This window comes from Neoarius graeffei, chromosome 28, assembly GCF_027579695.1.
Source record: "Neoarius graeffei isolate fNeoGra1 chromosome 28, fNeoGra1.pri, whole genome shotgun sequence".
Lineage (NCBI taxonomy): Eukaryota > Metazoa > Chordata > Actinopteri > Siluriformes > Ariidae > Neoarius > Neoarius graeffei.
The window spans coordinates 52,495,709-52,515,741 of NC_083596.1; the positions used below are offsets into that span (position 1 = coordinate 52,495,709).

The 20,033-nt window shown below is 47.8% G+C and overlaps 1 protein-coding gene across 5 annotated transcripts in view; it reads right to left on the minus strand.

The window, feature by feature from the left end:
- gria3a (glutamate receptor, ionotropic, AMPA 3a) overlaps positions 1–20,033 on the minus strand; it is a 73,040-nt gene that overhangs the window by 19,314 nt on the left and 33,693 nt on the right. For 4 of the 5 annotated variants that reach the window (XM_060912751.1, XM_060912747.1, XM_060912750.1 and 1 more), the window contains exons 3-12: positions 7,952–8,191; positions 6,906–7,093; positions 6,403–6,456; positions 4,858–5,019; positions 4,539–4,706; positions 2,993–3,097; positions 2,725–2,832; positions 2,382–2,588; positions 1,474–1,847; positions 274–472 (exon numbers count right to left, since the gene is read on the minus strand). In XM_060912751.1, the coding sequence (XP_060768734.1) occupies positions 274–472; positions 1,474–1,847; positions 2,382–2,588; positions 2,725–2,832; positions 2,993–3,097; positions 4,539–4,706; positions 4,858–5,019; positions 6,403–6,456; positions 6,906–7,093; positions 7,952–8,191 (1,805 nt within the window). The remainder of the gene's footprint in view (positions 1–273; positions 473–1,473; positions 1,848–2,381; positions 2,589–2,724; positions 2,833–2,992; positions 3,098–4,538; positions 4,707–4,857; positions 5,020–6,402; positions 6,457–6,905; positions 7,094–7,951; positions 8,192–20,033) is intronic. The other variant, XM_060912749.1, reaches the window with a different exon arrangement.

The following is a 20,033-nucleotide window of genomic DNA, read 5'->3' on the forward strand; positions in this document are numbered from 1 at the left end:
TGTTAACCTACTTAATCATAACTGTGTGTGTGTGTGTGTGTGTGTGTGTGTGTGTGTGTGTGTGTATGCACGCCTTTGGAAAGTTTTCAGGGACAAACAGAACTGAGGAATAAGCAAAACACGTTTTGTAAAACACTTGCTCATTCACCCAGGAAGTGCATGTGTGTTTTACAGGAAGTGCATGTGTGTTTTACAGGAAGTGCATGCGTATCTGTATTGATCATTATTATTATTATTATAAAGGTTTGTAATGAAGAGTGTAACAAGTCTCACTCTGAAGAACTCTTTCGTGGAACCGGAGTCGAGTGTTCCGTATGCTATCTCCGTCTGTTTGGCGAGATCTTCAGCACTCTCAATGGGAGACACCATCCGCTCCACGGTGAGGAACGCCGCCAGGTTCGCCGTGTAGGATGAGATGATGATCAACGTGAAGAACCACCACACTCCTCCCACTATACGACCTGACAGAGACCTGAGACAGAGGGAAAGAGAGACAGAGGGATGGGGGAGAGAGAGAGAGCACACACACCAGGAAGAAGAGAAAATATGCACAAAAATGGAGAAGAGGTAAAAAGTGAGAAAGAGAGAAGGAGAAAAGAGAGGGATGAATCAGAGGGAGAGACAGGAAAAAAAAATCACAGGAGGGACAAATACAGACAGAGTGAGACAGCTCTGAGCTCCAGACTAAAATTCCTGATCCTCAATCTGATATTATTCCTGAAGGAGTTCACTCCTGAGTCATGTGACTCGACAGTAACGCTGACAGCTAATAACAAACATCAACACTCCGGGTGATGAAGAACGAGTCTGGAATGAAGAGTGAGAAATCCGGCCATCAGGAAAGATGGAGTGAACGAGTGATGAGAGAGTGAGACATGGAGTACAGATGAATCCCGGTGAACAAGTGAAGTGAATCACCAAACTCCCCAGTGAGAGGGAGACATGCAGCAAAAACACGGTATCCCCTCAAGAGTCCTCACAGAGAGAGAGAGAGAAGGGCTAGAAAGACAGATGGTGACAAAGACAGGTAAAGAGACAGACAGGTAAAGAGACAGACAGGGAGAGAGAGAGACAGACAGGGAGAGAGACAGACACAGAGTCTGTGCACTTTACAGTCAGCTCATGGTGAATATTTTGTTATTTTAGTGAAGGGTCTCTGAGAGAAGAAACAACGCTGAGAAAAATGAAATGAAAAGAGTGAGAGAGAGAGAGAGAGAGAGAGGAGCAACAGCCCCAGCACTCAGTAACACCTGGCAACAGGGACGGTGTTGTGATGTTGAGTGACTGTGTGGCATTAAAATGAAAAGAAAACAAATGAATGAAGCGCGCAAGATGTGAAGACGAGCTAAAATAACAAAAAACACCATGGGCACGTTAGTGAAGGACGATACGACGGTAAACTGCAGAGACACAGTGAGAGATGGAGGGATGACGGAGGGAGGGATTATGGAGGGAGGCTGCCAAAGAACCAACCTTGGCGAGATATCGCATCCTTGCTGCATGAAGGCTCCGAGAGAAAACCACAGACTGTTAAAAATGCCGAAGTCATTGGGCGGATCGGGCGGAGCCTGCGGATCCTTGGCCTCTTCGCCGTTGTCAGAGCTCCATTCGTACGGACTGAATCGGCTGACGAGGAAGAGCACGACGCTCACGCCGATGTAAGCGAACACGATGCACATCCAGATCTCATACGCCAGCGGGTCCAGGAAGGAGAACACGCCGGGTTTCGACTTCTGCGGCTTCTTTATCATGATAGAGATCCCAAGGCTCATGAAGGGTTTGGAGAAGTCGATCACCTCCTCGCGCACCAGCGTGATGGTCAGAGGAGCCACGGCGATGTCTGCTCTCTGGAACACAGACGCACAGCGGGAGCTCCACATGTGACTCTGTACGATCAGGAGACGAACAACCACATGACCTCAAATGATTCCACTGAAAACTATTTTATCCTCATCTTACTAACAATAATTAATACACAGATGTTGATCCAGATGTTACCTACATAACCCCACATTAACTCCCATCATGACACACAGAACATAAACGTTTCTAAACTGGGCCGCATCAGCACTGGAGAACATTCCGGACCCTGGTTCCCAGGAACACGCTCCGGCCGACGGATACGAAGCCATGAAGCGTGAATAACCACATCATTCACAGTCATCTGAGTGCTGATGATACACACCTGCTCCTCCTCTCTCTCTCTCTCTCACACACACACACACCGCATTGTACTCATAAGCAAATGTATCCAAAGTGTTTTAGTTTACAAAAAAAATCCTATGAAAACACTCGATAGTGAGTTTTACACGCTGTCAGTGAGCGGAATGTGAACAAGTTACAAAAATCCCCTCAAGGTTTCCCAGTATGTCTCCACTCACCCCGTACACCAGCTCTCCCACCATCCCATTCCAGGTTTTAGTCTCAGGATCTCGTGCTCCATATTTCCCATCAGCTACGATGGATAATTTGTACTTAATTCCGACATGTTTGGCGATTTCAGAGGCTAAATCCACGCAGTAGCCTTCGTATCGATCGTTCCCCTCCAGCTGCAGATAATTCCTCTTATACATCACGTACGGAGCTTCCTGTTCAAAATAAACACATGAAAATTATTATTATTCTTCCACTGCAGAATGCTCCACTATGATTGGTCCACTGAGTCATGAGGAGGCGTGTTCATTAATTTGTGTAAAACATGATGAAAAGTAACAGTGAAATCACCATGATGGTGGTGACGACAATCGTACGGTTTTCCATTGAAGACGATTCGTTCGTCACCTGCAGCTCTGTCACATGAACAAGCTTCTCAAATTCACTCCAGTAACCGATCTGTGAAAACACACACACACACACACACACACACTTCCTTATATGGCTTTATTTGATTGGAGCAGAAATAATTTAAAAAAAACTATAAATAATTAATATTATTAAAATACTTTATTATTTATGGATATAAACATTATTATATTTTGACAGTGAAATGAACCTTTCTCGCTCCTCCAGGTTTCATCTCATAAACATCGATGGTGAAGTTCATACGGCGACCGAAAGAATCAAACTGGACATTTCCTGTCATTCCCTGAACCTGGACCTACAATACACACACACACACACACACACACACACACATATATACACACACAAAGGACCAAAATATGAAATGTATAGTGACACGCTGGCTGTAGCCCAATATCCCATCCTGTGACGCAACCCTTGACATTTTCCACTGAGGTGAAGGAAAGATGTGACGGAGAAATGATCAGGACGCAGGAAAAGACAACTGCGGTGCGAAGAGAATCCGACTGCACTCACACTCGGCTACACGATTTGGCAACGGTGCAGGTTACTGACGCAGGTCTGCTGTGTGAAACTACAACGTTCTGAAGACGGACCGTAAAAAGTGGATCTTCGCTCTGTGTGTTCTTACGGTGTCATTTCCTGCAGGCTGCATAAACGTAAAACAACACAGTGAAAAATATTACTTCATTACCAAAGTTAATGAAAATTAAAAAAAAATTTAAAAAAAGGTCACAGAACTGAAACTAAATGATGGTCACGTCGAGGACAGCTGCTCACGCTCACCTCACTGTCCACTCCGATTTATCAACATGAATCATAATTACTGTGTAATTATTTTTTAAATATTTATATAATTATTTGTTTGTGTGAAGAGTGCACTGATGGTGTGTTAATTTAAATGTTGCTGCCACAAGGAATTATGGGTCGGCATGATCTTCCCTTTTGTAAAGAATGATGCAGTGTAGTCTCTGCTACAGGAGAGAAGAAGAGGAGGAGAGAGGTGGAGAGGAAAGAGAGGAGAGTGGAAAGGATGAGATGAGAGGAGGAGAGAGAAGGAGAGGAGAGAGGAGAGAGCAGAGAAGAGAAGAGTACAGAGAAGGAAAGGAGAAGAGGAGGGAGGAGAGGGGAAAGGAGAGGAGGGAGGAGAGGAGGAGATGGGAGAGGAGGAGAGGAGAGGAGGGAGGAGGAGAGAGGAGGCACTGAAGCAGCTTTCTGGAGTGTTTCTATAGAATTCTATCAGCTCTAATCACTGACAGTGAGAAACTTCTGGGTCATTTCACTCAATGAGGAATCTCCCCAAGCAACAGCAATCATTAGTGCGCAGCCCACAGGTATAGGAGTGTCTGCTCCTCACTCTGCCCCCTACTGGACATGTTCTACACTACACCATTGGGTCATCACTCTGCCCCCTACTGGACATGTTCTACACTACACCATTGGGTCATCACTCTGCCCCCTACTGGACATGTTCTACACTACACCATTGGGTCATCACTCTGCCCCCTACTGGACATGTTCTACACTACACCATTGGGTCATCACTCTGCCCCCTACTGGACATGTTCTACACTACACCATTGGGTCATCACTCTGCCCCCTACTGGACACCATTGATATTGACTGTAATGATGTTTATAAGAATCACAAGGAAATTCCTTGTTTGGAAGCTGTGTGTGTGTGTGTGTGTGTGTGTGTGTGTGTGTGTGTGTGTGTGTGTGTGTGCGTGTGTGTACCATCTTCAGTGCCCTCTCGATGTCAATGCCCTGACTCCAAGGAACAGCTGGATTTGCTAAACAGTCTCCAGCGCTGCCGCGGCGAGAAACATCCACGCGCTGACGACGCAAATACCGAAATGCCTCTGATATCACCAACACAGCATCATGGGTCAGTGCAGAGGTGTACTGTACACACACACACACACACACACACACGTTATGTGGTGTGAGATTTTGATTTGCTTTTGACCTACGGAATGGGGACCAAAGGAGTTTATAGAGACAGACATCCTTTTATGTGTGTGTGTGTGTGCGTGCGCGCGCGCATGTGTGTTACTCTGAGCGGAGTGTCCTGGGCCTGAGGGAACTCTCTCTCATCCAGTTTGTCCCAGCGCTGGAGGAACTGCTGTACGATGGGGTTGTGTGGGTTGATGATGTGAAACGCGGTGACATTTGCACCGCCGGAGAAAACCTTCTCCATACTTGTGTTGGAGAAACCCTGGAGGTCAAAAGTCAAAGGTCACACTCAACTGCTTTCAGTAATAAATGTGTAACAGCCCATGCACTGAGCAGTGTTTCACACGGGACACTCTGCAGGACTCACCATCTCACTGCCCTATGATATAAACCTGTCATCCTATTTACACACACACACACACACACACACACACACACACACACACACACATCTCAGCAGGCTGCCAGTCTACAGTTGTTGCTATAGTACTCGGTGCAATATGTATACTGTTCCTACTTATTCAGGTGACATTGGGCATACCTAACCACCTGTGTTTTCTTTCTCTCCCCCCCACCCCAAATCTGTCCCTCTGAGTTACATGGAGTCAACAGGAAATCTTTTGGTGGAGACGGTGGGGACCTCGACTGGCTATCGTAGCCTGCAGGGAATCGGCCGTCAGACATTCTGTCGCATGTCCCAGACCCGGTGAAATGTAACTGAATTGTCTTGGCCAGGCCTAAGGGTCCCATCTGCATCTCATCATTGCTGAGGAGTGTGCTCCCATCACCCAATCAAGCATCCAGCCAGAGCAGGTCATGATATATTTTTTTACCATATTAACATGCCATTGTGTGTCATGCCTGATGTAAAGACTCTCGTCTCTGCGAGCCTACCACACAGATTTAATACTTGTCATTTTTAGGGCATACCTAACAACATGTTTTCTTTCTCTCTCTTTCTCCCCCCCCCCCCCCATCTGTCCCTCTGAGTTACATGTTGATCCTGGGATTGAGATGCTGGCCTCTTCTGCCCCTCGGACCTGCTTGATCCATCCTGGTGCCCTGTGTCTGGTCGGAGTTTTATCGCCCCACTCCTGTGAAGGACGGCCCCATGAGGACAGTTGAGGGTTATACCTGTTAAAACTGTTAATATTATAGTCAGGCTGTCTGTTGTTGCCCAAATGAGGATGGGTTCCCTTTTGAGTCTGGTTCCTCTCGAGGTTTCTTCCTCATGTCGTCTGAGGGAGTTTTTCCTTGCCACCGTCGCCACAGGCTTGCTCATTGGGGATAGATTAGGGATAAAATTAGCTCATCTTTTAAGTCGTTCAAATTCTGTAAAGCTGCTTTGCGACAATGTTTATTGTTAAAAGCGCTGTACAAATAAACTTGACTTGACTTGACTTGACCTGGCTATAGTTACATCTCAGTGGGTGTTATACCTACATTCTCATCATGGTTAATTAAGACCTTGCATAAACTCTATTGTCATGGTGACATTTAAGTATCTGAAAATGACTCGCACCTGTCGGCCAATCAGAAACAAGTATCTGGGGTGTTGACAGTTGGATACAATGTCACAATTTAACAATGTACAAACAGGAAGTCATTGAAAAAGTGTGTGTGTGTGTGTGTGTGTGTGTGTCACCAGATTAGCCAGGATGTAGTGATATCCTCGACTGTTTTTCCCCGAGGCCACGACCTGCACAAACACACAGTAATAAACAGTCACAGGATCACATCTCACTGCAAACATGATGAGAATCTGTTTCTCTCTCTCTCTCTCTCTCTCTCTCTCTCTCTCTCACACACAATGGAGAGGTCAAAGCTGAGAAAGAGAATATGTTCATTGCTATAAATAAGATGTGTGTGTGTTCAGCACAGGACAGGCCGATAAGATTAATTTTAGGCAGAGAGAAAATATTTATAGTTTCCTGACTCTTCTCCTGTTGTAGGACACTGTGGCCTACTTACTTACACACACACTTCTGTGATTTTTCCTGCTCTCACCTAGATATGTTGCAAAATGCGTACTACGGACGCTCCAGTGTTTTGTATTGCAACACCATCACTACATCCCAACGTTTCATGAGATCATGAGGTCATAAAGTGAGGTTATGAGGTCATGGGGTGATGAGATGGTGTGTATACCTGCTCCAGCACAGCAGTGATGCGCTCCTCTTCACAGTCAATGATGAAGAGTTTCTCCTGACGCCGTTCCATTTCCTCAATAATCCGCCGATATTCCAGAACATCAGCAACATTCCCAACGGAGCGAACCGTCACCCGCCAACCGCTCACTACTGCAGCTTCCATTACTGACTGCAGCAGAGAGAACCCTGAGAGAGAGAGAGACAGGACAGAGGGAGACAGGGGGGAGAGAGAGAGACAGGAGAGAGGGAGACAGGGGGAGGGAGAGAGACAGACAGACAGAGAAAGACACGCATCATAAGCTATGGTATCATCTGATCTCCTGCCATTTCCTGGTACCATTTTGTTCTGTGTCACACCGCACCGTGTCACACCTGGATCCTCTCCTCTCCTCTCTGCATCGTAGCGTGGCATACTGCATCACATCATACCACACTCTTCTCTAATCTGCATCCTGTGCTGTTATCTGATCTCGGTGTCCAGTATCATTATCTGATCTTCGCTCCTGACAACTGAAGTGCTGTTCTTTAGTTCTGTGGGGGGGTGTATACTTTACCCCTTACACCTGAGGCAGGTCAAAACTGAGCAGAGGGGGAAGGATCTCGCTGAAGGACCCAACTGTGGCATCTTGGCAGTGCTGGGATTTAAACACACAACCTTCTGATCTGCAACTCAAAGCCTTAACCACTGATCCACCACCACTGGTCCTGGATCCGATCACCTCCACCACTGACTCCAACGCCACACCATGAATCTCAGCGCTTTACTAAACCTACAGTTTATTAGCCGATAAAGTTCAGCTCCGTTTGGATTCCCCGAAAACAGTCACTAACATAAAGGGCACAAAAACAATCCGCTAATTTACAGATCTAATCTGATTTACGTTATATATCCCACTGAACACCTCGGATCCTGTGTTTACTGTAAATTTCTGCACTGCTCAAAATGCTGCATCTAAATAAAATTAAAAACTTGCAGCATTTTACAGTGTAGCCTGGGCATGAATAGCTGTGTGTGTGTGTGTGTGTGTGTGTATACACACTCACCTCTATCTGTGTCGTACAGGTAGACAAATCTGTCCCATCTGTAGTGTGTGATCATGCTAAGCACCACCCCTTTAAGGGTGGGTCTCAGCTGGAGCAGGAAATGGGCGTCAGCCTCAGCAGGCTGTGATGGAGTGATGAAGGAGGTGTGCAAAGCCCCAGAAAATGACATGAGTGTGTTCACTGAGCGCTGATCATAAAAACCAAATATGGCATACACACCCCGAGAGAACTGAGAACAAACTGCACAGACAGAGAGAGAAACAGAGGAAGACAGAGTGAGAGAGAGATTTTATGTCCCCTTTATTCATTGAACACAGCCCTACTTCAGAAATAATATATAAATATCACTAAAATAATGTGCAAATAATTTAACAAGTTAATAAATATATACTGTTTCTAAAAGATCCTAAAAAGGGACAAACAGCCAAATATAAAAGACAACTAGATAAAACGATAAAACCAAAATAAAAATATAAAAACAATTTTGTACATTTCCATAAATAGTAAGACAAAATAAAAACTAAAAACTATAAGAGCAGTGAGTCATTAGAATCATTACCAGTCATTAAAAATTAAAAATCAGCTGACCATCCTCATTTATCCGACAAAGGACATCAGATATTCCCCGTATTGCACAAAACTTAACATCATTAATCAAACCATAATAAGAATATTCGAGCGTCAGCCGTGCTCCCAACATCCCCCTCACCACGCCCACCACATCTGTTGGACCAGCCCCAAGGTTATTGTAGAGGTCAGAGCAGGTGGGTGGAGCACAGAAGTACGGCAGGACAGAACTGAGTTCAAAAAAACTATTTTATTGTGTTATAGTTAGTTTTTTTTTTTTCTTTTTTATCAGACATCTAATTTATTGGGTTTGTTTACCTGACATGTTTCGACGTACAACTTCCGTCTTCCTCAGAGTGTCACCGGATGTTAATTGGTGACGCATCTTTTTTCAGCTGCTGTTTCTGAAGGCGTGGCCTTCCTGTCTGGTTTGACAGGTCGGTCACGCCTTCTACTGTCTGTTTGTCCCCTGCAAGATGGCACTCCAGGTGTGGGAGAGCATGTATGCTCCCTCATCCCGGTTGATGGTCCTCGGGCTTCGCTTACGGATCTCCATGGCCTCCCTGATCCAGCGCTGATGTTTGTTATCTTCTGTGCGGATGACTCTGGCATTCCCCCAGTCCATAATGTGATTTTCCCTTTTACAGTGATCTGTTATAGCTGACTTATAATTTTCCTGTTGTGCCTTTTCTTTTATTGTTCGGGTTTGTCTTGTAGCTGTCTCCTTTTCGCACTCTTTCTTATGTTCATGTTTTCTTGTGCTGAAACTCCTTCCTGTCTCCCCAATATAAGTTTTATTGCATAATTTACATGGAATCTCATATATGGTGTTGCATCTGTTGTCCGGATGTATTCTGTCTTTGGGATGAACCAGGATCTGACGGAGTGTTGTGTGTGGTTTGACAGGTGTGTTAACATTGTGTTTCCTCATTACTCTTTGAATGCGTTCAGTTATTCCCCTGATGTATGGTAATGTAACTACTCCCCTGTGTTCTTGTTTGTTAGTTTGTTTTTTCTCTTTCTTCTGTGTTTTGTTGTTTTTAACCTGTTCCGCCCCTTTGGATATTGCCCATTGTGGATATTGACATGCCTTCAGTGCGTGTTGTATATGTTGTTCCTCCTGTTCTTTGTCCTGTGGATCTGTAATTATTGCTGTGCGTTCATGTAATGTTCTAACTACGGATATTTTGTGCATTATGGGGTGTTCGGAAGTCCAGTTTAAATATTGGTCGGTGTGTGTGGGTTTTCTGTGTACTTTTATTTTGATATCCCCATCTTCTGTGTGTTGTATTTTTAAATCCAAAAATGCTATTGACCGCTCCGTTTCTTCTTCATGTGTGAATTTTATATTGCCGGTATTGTCTATGGTGTTAAGATGGTCGGTGAGTTGTTGAGTGTGTCCCCTCTTTACTTTTTCCAATATGTCGTCCACATACCGTTTCCAGAGTGTTGGTCTGTATTCCGCTGGTATTGTGGTGAGTGCTTTTTGCTCCAGATCCTCCATGAAAAAACCGCACATGATGGCTGATAGTGGGTCTCCCATGGCAAAACCTTCCTTCTGTCTGTAGATTGTATTCCTGAACTGAAAGTATGTGGATGTGGCGATGAATTGAAGAAGCTGAGTGATGTCTTGTACGGTGAGGTTTGTACGTTTCTTGAGCGTCCTGTCTGTTTTTAATTTGTCTTGTACTATCTGTATGGTGGCTTCCGTGGGTGTTCTGGTGAAAAGAGATATGACATCATGTGAAATGAAAACTTCATCTTGCTGCATTTTGATGTTTTTTAGTTCTTCTGCCAGATGTTTTGAGTTTTTGCAGTGTTGGTCTGTGAGTCCTAGTAATGGTTTAATTATTTCGGTGAGTGCTTTTGATAAGTTGTATGTGACCGAACCAATGCTATCTACTATGGGGCGTAATGGTGTTCCTGGTTTGTGTATTTTTGGTGTGCCGTAAATCCTGGGGATGACATTGGCTGTGGGTACTAAATGATTGTAATCCTGCTTATCTATTTTATTTTCATTGAGTAGTGGTTTTAGTAGTGCTTTAAGTTTCTTTTTCTTGTCTTCTGTTGGGTCTTTTTTTAATATTTCAAATGCGTTGTCGCTGAGTAATTCATTCATTTTTCGTTCATATTCATCAGTGTCCATAATAACTGTTGTTCTGCCTTTATCTGCTGGGAGAATTGTGATATCTTTATTTTTTGCTAATGTTTTCATGGCTTTGGCTTCCTGTTTGGTGATGTTGCTGGGTGGTGGTTTGGCCGTTTTCAATATACCAGCTATTGCGTTTCTTAGTGCTGCTTTTTGTCCGTGATCCTGTATTTTCTCACATGCTAACTCAGTTGCCAGAATGAAGTCATATCTCTTTTCACCAGAACACCCACGGAAGCCACCATACAGATAGTACAAGACAAATTAAAAACAGACAGGACGCTCAAGAAACGTACAAACCTCACCGTACAAGACATCACTCAGCTTCTTCAATTCATCGCCACATCCACATACTTTCAGTTCAGGAATACAATCTACAGACAGAAGGAAGGTTTTGCCATGGGAGACCCACTATCAGCCATCATGTGCGGTTTTTTCATGGAGGATCTGGAGCAAAAAGCACTCACCACAATACCAGCGGAATACAGACCAACACTCTGGAAACGGTATGTGGACGACATATTGGAAAAAGTAAAGAGGGGACACACTCAACAACTCACCGACCATCTTAACACCATAGACAATACCGGCAATATAAAATTCACACATGAAGAAGAAACGGAGCGGTCAATAGCATTTTTGGATTTAAAAATACAACACACAGAAGATGGGGATATCAAAATAAAAGTACACAGAAAACCCACACACACCGACCAATATTTAAACTGGACTTCCGAACACCCCATAATGCACAAAATATCCGTAGTTAGAACATTACATGAACGCACAGCAATAATTACAGATCCACAGGACAAAGAACAGGAGGAACAACATATACAACACGCACTGAAGGCGTGTCAATATCCACAATGGGCAATATCCAAAGGGGCGGAACAGGTTAAAAACAACAAAACACAGAAGAAAGAGAAAAAACAAACTAACAAACAAGAACACAGGGGAGTAGTTACATTACCATACATCAGGGGAATAACTGAACGCATTCAAAGAGTAATGAGGAAACACAATGTTAACACACCTGTCAAACCACACACAACACTCCGTCAGATCCTGGTTCATCCCAAAGACAGAATACATCCGGACAACAGATGCAACACCATATATGAGATTCCATGTAAATTATGCAATAAAACTTATATTGGGGAGACAGGAAGGAGTTTCAGCACAAGAAAACATGAACATAAGAAAGAGTGCGAAAAGGAGACAGCTACAAGACAAACCCGAACAATAAAAGAAAAGGCACAACAGGAAAATTATAAGTCAGCTATAACAGATCACTGTAAAAGGGAAAATCACATTATGGACTGGGGGAATGCCAGAGTCATCCGCACAGAAGATAACAAACATCAGCGCTGGATCAGGGAGGCCATGGAGATCCGTAAGCGAAGCTCGAGGACCATCAACCGGGATGAGGGAGCATACATGCTCTCCCACACCTGGAGTGCCATCTTGCAGGGGACAAACAGACAGTAGAAGGCGTGACCGACCTGTCAAACCAGACAGGAAGGCCACGCCTTCAGAAACAGCAGCTGATAAAAGATGCGTCACCAATTAACATCCGGTGACACTCTGAGGAAGACGGAAGTTGTACGTCGAAACATGTCAGGTAAACAAACCCAATAAATTAGATGTCTGATAAAAAAGAAAAAAAAAAACTAACTATATTTAATATAAGACATAATGAACGTAATCGAAAGATTTTATTGTGTTCCTTTTCAGTTACACACACTCCCAGTCACCCAGAGACACACACACACACACACAAGCCGTCTGGTGCAGGAGAGAGCTCACTTCCTCTGCTCTCTCTCTCCTTATATAGGGCGTGGTTGCTGGGAAGACACACAAACACGTTAATTGCTCTCAGGTGAAGTGATTCTGTCACTTACCTTCCCTGACTCCGCCCTCCTGTCACAGACCGGCGCTTGACCACGCCCCCGCTGCCACATACCCCCACCGCCCGACTCAGGCCGGGCGCCTGTCCGGCCTGCAGCCGACTCCCCCCCCCCCCCCCCCCGACGGGAGAGGAAGTCCGCCACGACCATCTGCGCCCCCAGCCTGTGGACCACCTTGAAGTTGAAGGGTTGGAGTGCCAGATACCAATGGGTGACCCGCGCGTTGGCATCCTTCATGCGGTGGAGCCACTGGAGGGGCGCGTGGTCCGAACAGAGGGTGAAACGGCGCCCCAGCAGGTAGTAACGGAGGGCGAGGACCACCCACTTGATCGCCAGGCACTCCTTCTCAATCGTGCTGTAGCGCCCCTCACGCACTGACAGCTTCCGACTGATGTACAGGACTGGGCGGTCCTCCCCCTCCACCTGCTGGGACAAAACGGCCCCCAGCCCTCTGTCCGACGCATCCATCTGTAACGTAAAAGGGAGAGAGAAGTCAGGGGAGTGTAAAAGTGGCCCCCCACACAGTGCAGCCTTTACCTCAGAGAAAGCCCGCTGACACTGCTCCGTCCACTGGACTGGATCTGGCGCCCCCTTTTTAGTGAGGTCAGTCAGCAGGCTGGTGACGTCCGAATAATTAGGTATAAACCTACGATAGTAGCCAGCCAACCCCAGGAACTGTCTCACCCCCTTTTTGGTCTTGGGCCTCGGGCAGGCCGCAATCGCTGCTGTCTTATTAATTTGGGGACGCACCTGCCCGTTGCCCAAGTGGAAGCCCAGATACCGTACTTCCACCTGCCCAATCGCACACTTCTTTGGGTTGGCAGTGAGTCCCGCCCGCCTCAGCGACCTAAGGACGGCCCTCAGGTGTTGCATGTGCCGCTGCCAGTCATTACTATAAATGATAATATCATCTAAATACGCGGCCACATAGGTGGCGTGGGGCCGGAGGACCCTGTCCATCAGCCGCTGAAACGGAGCGGGCGCCCCAAACAGCCCAAACGGAAGTGTGACGAACTGGTGTAAGCCGAACGGTGTGGAAAAGGCCGTTTTCTCCCGGGATAATGGAGTCAAGGGGATCTGCCAATATCCCTTCGTCAAATCCAGTGTCGAGTAAAAGCGAGCCGTGCCTAGTCGATCGAGCAGCTCATCAATACAAGGCATTGGGTACGCGTCGAATTTAGACACCGCGTTGACTTTTCTATAGTCCACACAGAACTGGACCGAGCCGTCGGCCTTGGGAACCAAGACCACCGGGCTGCTCCAGTCACTGTGGGACTCCTCGACGATGCCCATTTTGAGCATGGCCTGAAGTTCTTCCCGAACCACCTTTTTTTTGTGTTCGGGTAGCCTGTAAGGGTGGCTACGCACTACCACCCCCGGGGGCGTCTCTATGTGGTGTTCTATGAGGTTAGTGCGACCAGGCAGGGGCGAGAACACGTCCGAAAACTCGGCCTGCAACTGGGCGACCTCCGTGAGTTGGGTCGGGGAGAGGTGGTCTCCACAGGGGACCGGAGAGGTACGTGATGCCAATGTCCCTTTTTGAACCTCCGGCCCCAGCTCCGCCTTCTCCGGAACTACCGACACCAACGCCACGGGGACCTCCTCGTTCCAGAGTTTTAGCAGATTGAGGTGGTAGATCTGTAGTGCCCCACCCGTCTGTTCGCCTCACCTCATAGTCGACGTCCCCGACTCGCCGTGTGACCTCAAAGGGCCCTTGCCACTTGGCGATCAATTTGGAGCTCGACGTGGGCAACAGTACGAGTACTTTATCTCCCGGTGTGAACTCTCTAAGGCGCGTACCCTTGTTGTACAGGCGGGCTTGCCGTTCCTGGGCCTGCCGCAAATTCTCCTGAGTTAGGTGGGTGAGCGTGTGGAGTTTTGCGCGCAGGTCCATAACGTACTGAATTTCGTTCTTACTTTGTGAAGGTCCCTCCTCCCAATTTTCCCGCAGCACGTCCAGGATGCCGCGCGGCTTATGCCCATATAATAATTAGAACGGGGAGAACCCCGTGGAGGCTTGAGGGACCTCTCGCACTGAGAACAGCAAGGGTTCGAGCCACTTATCCCAATTACGTGCGTCCTCACTTACGAATTTCTTAATAATATTTTTGAGGGTGCGGTTGAACCGTTCCACTAAACCGTCCGTTTGTGGGTGATATACGCTGGTGCGGATCGGCTTAATCCCCAATAACCCATACAGCTCGCGCAGTGTTCGTGACATAAACGTAGTGCCTTGGTCAGTCAGAATCTCTTTCGGGATTCCAACTCGGGAGATGACACGGAAGAGTGCCTCTGCAATACTGTGTGCTGAGATATTGCGCAGAGGCACTGCTTCCGGGTATCGCGTTGCATAGTCCACCAGAACTAATATAAAGCGGTACCCTCGTGCTGACCGATCTAATGGCCCGACGAGAGCCATCCCAATTCTCTCAAACGGGGTCTCGATTAACGGTAGAGGGCGCAAAGGCGCCTTTGGAATGGCCGCTGGATTTACTAACTGGCATTCGCGGCATGCCGTACACCACCTACGGACATCGCCGCGAATCCCCGGCCAATAGAATCGGGCCATTATTCGGGCTAGTGTTTTATCCTGCCCCAAGTGTCCAGCCATGGGATTAAAGTGAGCCGCCTGGAATACCAATTCCCGGCGGCTCTTTGGAATCAAAAGCTGCGTGACTTGCTCTTTAGTTTGTGTGTCCTGCGTCACTCGGTATAATCTATCCTTCATAATCGCGAAGTAGGGGAAGGACGGGGTGGCGTTCGGCTGGAGCGTTTGACCATCGATTACTCTCACTTGGTCAAACGCATGCCGCAGAGTCTCGTCTCGCGACTGCTCTAATGGGAAATCCGCGAGGGATTCCCCAATAGAGAGAGGAGGAGCCGGCGGCTCCTCACTCTGACGCGGAGATGACGTAGACGGCTCTGTGACAGCTGCTCCCACCAAAGCGACACCAGGACCTCCCCCTGTCAAATGGCAGGACCCACTCTCTACTAGGCGTGTCATTAAACCCCGAAATCCCGGCCAATCAGTCCCCAAAATTAAAGAGTGGGTAAGGCGAGGATTAACCGCCGCCTTCACTATAAATTTTTCCCCTCTGAAAATAATGTGGACCGACACCAAAGGGTAGCGGTGAATATCCCCATGCACACACAACACCCTCACCCCTGGTGCTCCCCCCAATGCCTCGTTTTGAACCAGGCTTTGGCGAATTGAGGTCCGATTACAACCAGAATCCACCAACGCCTGATATGTAGCCCCTTGGATACTCACCGGTATGCGATACGCTCCGGCTCGATCGAGGGCGGCCTCTGGCGCATCGGGGATCCGAACCACCGCGCCCACTTCCATTGTTGTGCACTGCTGTTGAAGGTGGCCCGGCTCCCCGCAGCGCCAGCCAACCGGCCCGGGCTTTCCCTCTGCACCAGTGATCTGGGGTTCACTCACCTGAGGTGGGGGAGAGAGACACAGAAGGGAGAAATGGGAGGGCACCGCGGGTGCGGCGGGCCGGCTGGGGTGGGGCCGGCCCCCGCCTCCGCGGTGGGGGAATGGGGCGAGGACGGGACACAGGAGGAGGGAGAGAGAGAGAGAGAGAGAGGAGAGAAGAGAAGATGCCCTCTGCCGTCCTGCCGCCGGGACAGCCGCCAAATGGTTCTCCGCCAGCTCGACTGCCTGATCCAGCGACGCCGGGCGGTGGCACCGGACCCACTCCGCAGTTCCTGCTGGCAAGCGAGCGACGAACTGTTCCAGCGCCACCTGGTCGAGGATTCCTTCGGCGTCGCGGTTGTTGGCCCTCAGCCACCGCCAGCAGGCGTCCCGGAGCTGCTGGCCAAACGCGAACGGCCGGCCGACTTCCTCCAAGCGCAGCGCGCGGAAGCGCTGGCGCTGCTGTTCTGGAGTGCGCCCCATGCGCTGGAGGACGGCCCGGCGGAGGTCTGCGTAGGCCAGCCGGCAGTCGGCGGGGAGCTGTAGCGCGGCCAGCTGTGCTTCTCCCGTGAGCAGGGGGAGGAGGCGCGCCGCGCGCTGCTCCATCGGCCACCCCGAGGCTTCGGTGACTTGCTCAAAGAGCGTGATGAACGCCTCGGGGTCATCCTGCGGGCCCATCTTGGTGACAGTGAGGGGAGACGGGCCCACGGCAGGAGCGCTGGTGGACCCCGCCGACGTGAGGAGGTGCCGGAACGCCTGTCGATCTTCTTGTTGGGCCAACACCAGGGCCTCGAACCGCTCTTCTTGCTCCTTTCGGAGGGTGAGTAGCGCCTGGTGCTGGCTTTGCTGGGCCGTGGCAAGGGCGTGGACCAGTTCAGCAAACGGGGAGGACTCCATGGGGCTGAGAGGCTGCTGTGCTCCAGATCCCAGGTTTCGGCACCACTGTAGAGGTCAGAGCAGGTGGGTGGAGCACAGAAGTACGGCAGGACAGAACTGAGTTCAAAAAAACTATTTATTGTGTTCCTTTTCAGTTACACACACTCCCAGTCACCCAGAGAGACACACACACAAGCCGTCTGGTGCAGGAGAGAGCTCACTTCCTCTGCTCTCTCTCTCCTTATATAGGGCGTGGTTGCTGGGAAGACACACAAACACATTAATTGCTCTCAGGTGAAGTGATTCTGTCACTTACCTTCCCTGACTCCGCCCTCCTGTCACAGACCGGCGCTTGACCACGCCCCCGCTGCCACAGTTATTTTTTCTGGTTTTCCAGATAGCCATTTTTGCCAAGCCTGATAAAAAAAATTCAATAAACAAACTTTTCCCCTCTTGGCGACACTATATTTAGGCCCTCCTATAAACATTTCGGGCAAGAACTCCTCCCCTAGGCCCCTGAACCACATCTTCAATGGTCTAAACAAGTTCTCTACCCAACTGCAGTTGGGGACAGGTGCTCTACATCTTCATCTCGACCACAGAAGGAACATTCCCTCGCTACTGCTGGATTCAGGTGTGCTACGTGTCTGTATGTAGCTATGGCTTTGTGGCTCACTCTCCACTGTAGATCGGCAGTTTGTTTCTCTATTGGGGGGGGGGTGTAGAGGGCTTACCAGCATCCTTTCATGGAGAAGTCCAGGCCAAACAAACCTGACCACCTCGAGGCCTTCAGCCCTCTCAGTGCTGCCTGGTGTGTCAACTTTTACACAAGTAGTGTAGCTTGCCTTCTTGGAGAGGCTCTTGAAGCTTCCCAGCACTGGAGTTCAAAAAGAGAAGAGCAAGTCCCCGTCCTCTTCTTGTGGTTGTTCCACAGCTGCTGAAACAGTGAAGGGTGGGCAATCATTGTTGTGCTCGCTCGTCTCTGTGTCAGGCCTCCTTGAGGTTCCTCCGCAGCCCTCAGGCAGCGCCTCTTGGAGCTCACTGATGAATTTTTCTACTAGGTGAGGGGATCGTAAGCCAGCGACATTTTGTATGAAGGCTGCTGATTTCCACCGGTCGCTCTCTATCAGCTGAGCCAGTGTTGTGCACCCACTCCTCCGCAGAGATGCCTGTATGCTTGCGGTGTTCAGCAGTCTTGATGAGATCCATGGATTATACACCAGAGGCTCTCTGAGGATCCACTTTTCTGGCTGAGAGAGGCTCCTATGAACCGTAAACACCTGCTGCCATGTTCGCAGCATTGACTGGTAGAAGTTGGGAAGGCTCCTCAACTCCATCTGCTGCGTGTTCAACAGGAGCAGCTGCTGGGTGTAGCCAAGCCCCTCTACTTTCCTCAGGAATGTGTTTGTTGTTTTTTTCCATACTGCATCTTCGTTGTATAGCAGCTTCTGCGCTGCCTGCAGCCGGAAAGTGGAGATCCGGCTGTGTATGTCCCCCTTCTTTTTTTGCGATCAAATTTTTATTAAAGTTTGAGAAAAAGTCAAAAAGAAGCATGCCAAGACTTTTAGGGATTCAACATCACAACACAGTCTCAATTTGCACATTAGGCATACAGTGGGCCCGAGACAAAGGAGCGTGTCATGGGACACCACAGAACACAGAAGAAGTAACATTATTAATCACAAGCAAAAAATAAAAAATAAAATAAAAATATAAAAATGCACACACACACGCACATGTACAGACACACCGACACAGGACACACACAAAGACATACAAAACAAAACAGAGAGGAACTTGACATGCAGGGACACAGGAATGAATGAGAGTCAGTGGTGAAAAACAAAAAACAAGCTCACAGCATATCTTTCAGAGTCTCAGCAGTACTACGCCAGGCATTTAGTGTGCTCTCATTAGCACCATTAATTCGGGCTGTTGAAAGTTCCAAATATACGACATCCAGAAAAGAAAGAGTCCAAGACTTGATAGTGAGAGAATGAGGTGGCTTCCAGCGAGTGGCAACCATTTTCTTGGCCGCTGTCAGTCCGGCAAAAATTATACGCTTCTTGAGTTTGGAAATATTAAGAGTAGACAGGTCATTCAGAAGCAACACACACATATTAACAGGTACCGTTTCTTGTATCAAATCAGATAACTTAGCTGCAACATTGCTCCACAGTTGTCCAACAGGAGGGCATTCCCAAAACGTGACTAAACGTGCCCTGAGCTTTCAGAGAGCACAGATTGCAAAAAGGATCATTAATAATTTTCATATGATGAAGTTTGACGGGGGTAAGGTATATTCTATGTAAAAAATTTAAATGAATTTGCTGGTGGTCTGGATTATGCGACACATCACGAATGCTAGACCACACGTCATCCCAATCAAAATCTTAAGTCAGACCTGGGCAATCTCTTCTCCAGACCCTCTTCTAATGGAAGTGTGGGGGTGTCAGTTACCAGTAAAAAATTATATAATTTGGATACCATACTCATCGTTTTAGCATGTTTAGTAAATATATCTCGGAGTGGATGAATAGGTAAAAAACCACTGGCGGCTCGTTAATAGGGGCGATTTGGGCGATGCACTCCCAATCAGGGGGGAGATTTTTTTTTTTTAATCTACTCCTACTACCAACAGTAATGTCATTGTCCAATCAGGCTAAGGTCGCGCCTGGTGTAGCCACGCCCTTTTGGGGCGATTTCTGTCAGGTTCAGATTTGCCCCAAAATCTCCCATTGACACTAATGGTACGTACGTTTTTTTCGAAAATCATGCTCCCAATGCATTTTCTATTAGGTTTTATGTGCTCGCACAAGCAGCGTGCTTACGTCATACGCCTGTTGTGCCGCGCAAGTGTTGCCAGATTGGTTTTAAGTGCATTTTGGCGGGTTTTGAATATAATTTTGGGCTGGAAAACGCAACTTGCGCGGGAAATGTGTGAACATTCTATGAAGATGGCGGCGAGTGTTGAGTGCAACAATACGATAGCGTCTCTGAAAGAAGTTCCCTTTAGTCGTCGTACCAATGAGGAGAAAACGGCAATCAAACAGCTAGGACCTCCTAGACCGAATTTAAACATCAAGCAAGTGTCTACGAAGGGGGAGAAGACCTACTCAAGAGGTTTTAACAAGAACTGGTACCACCGGAAAACTT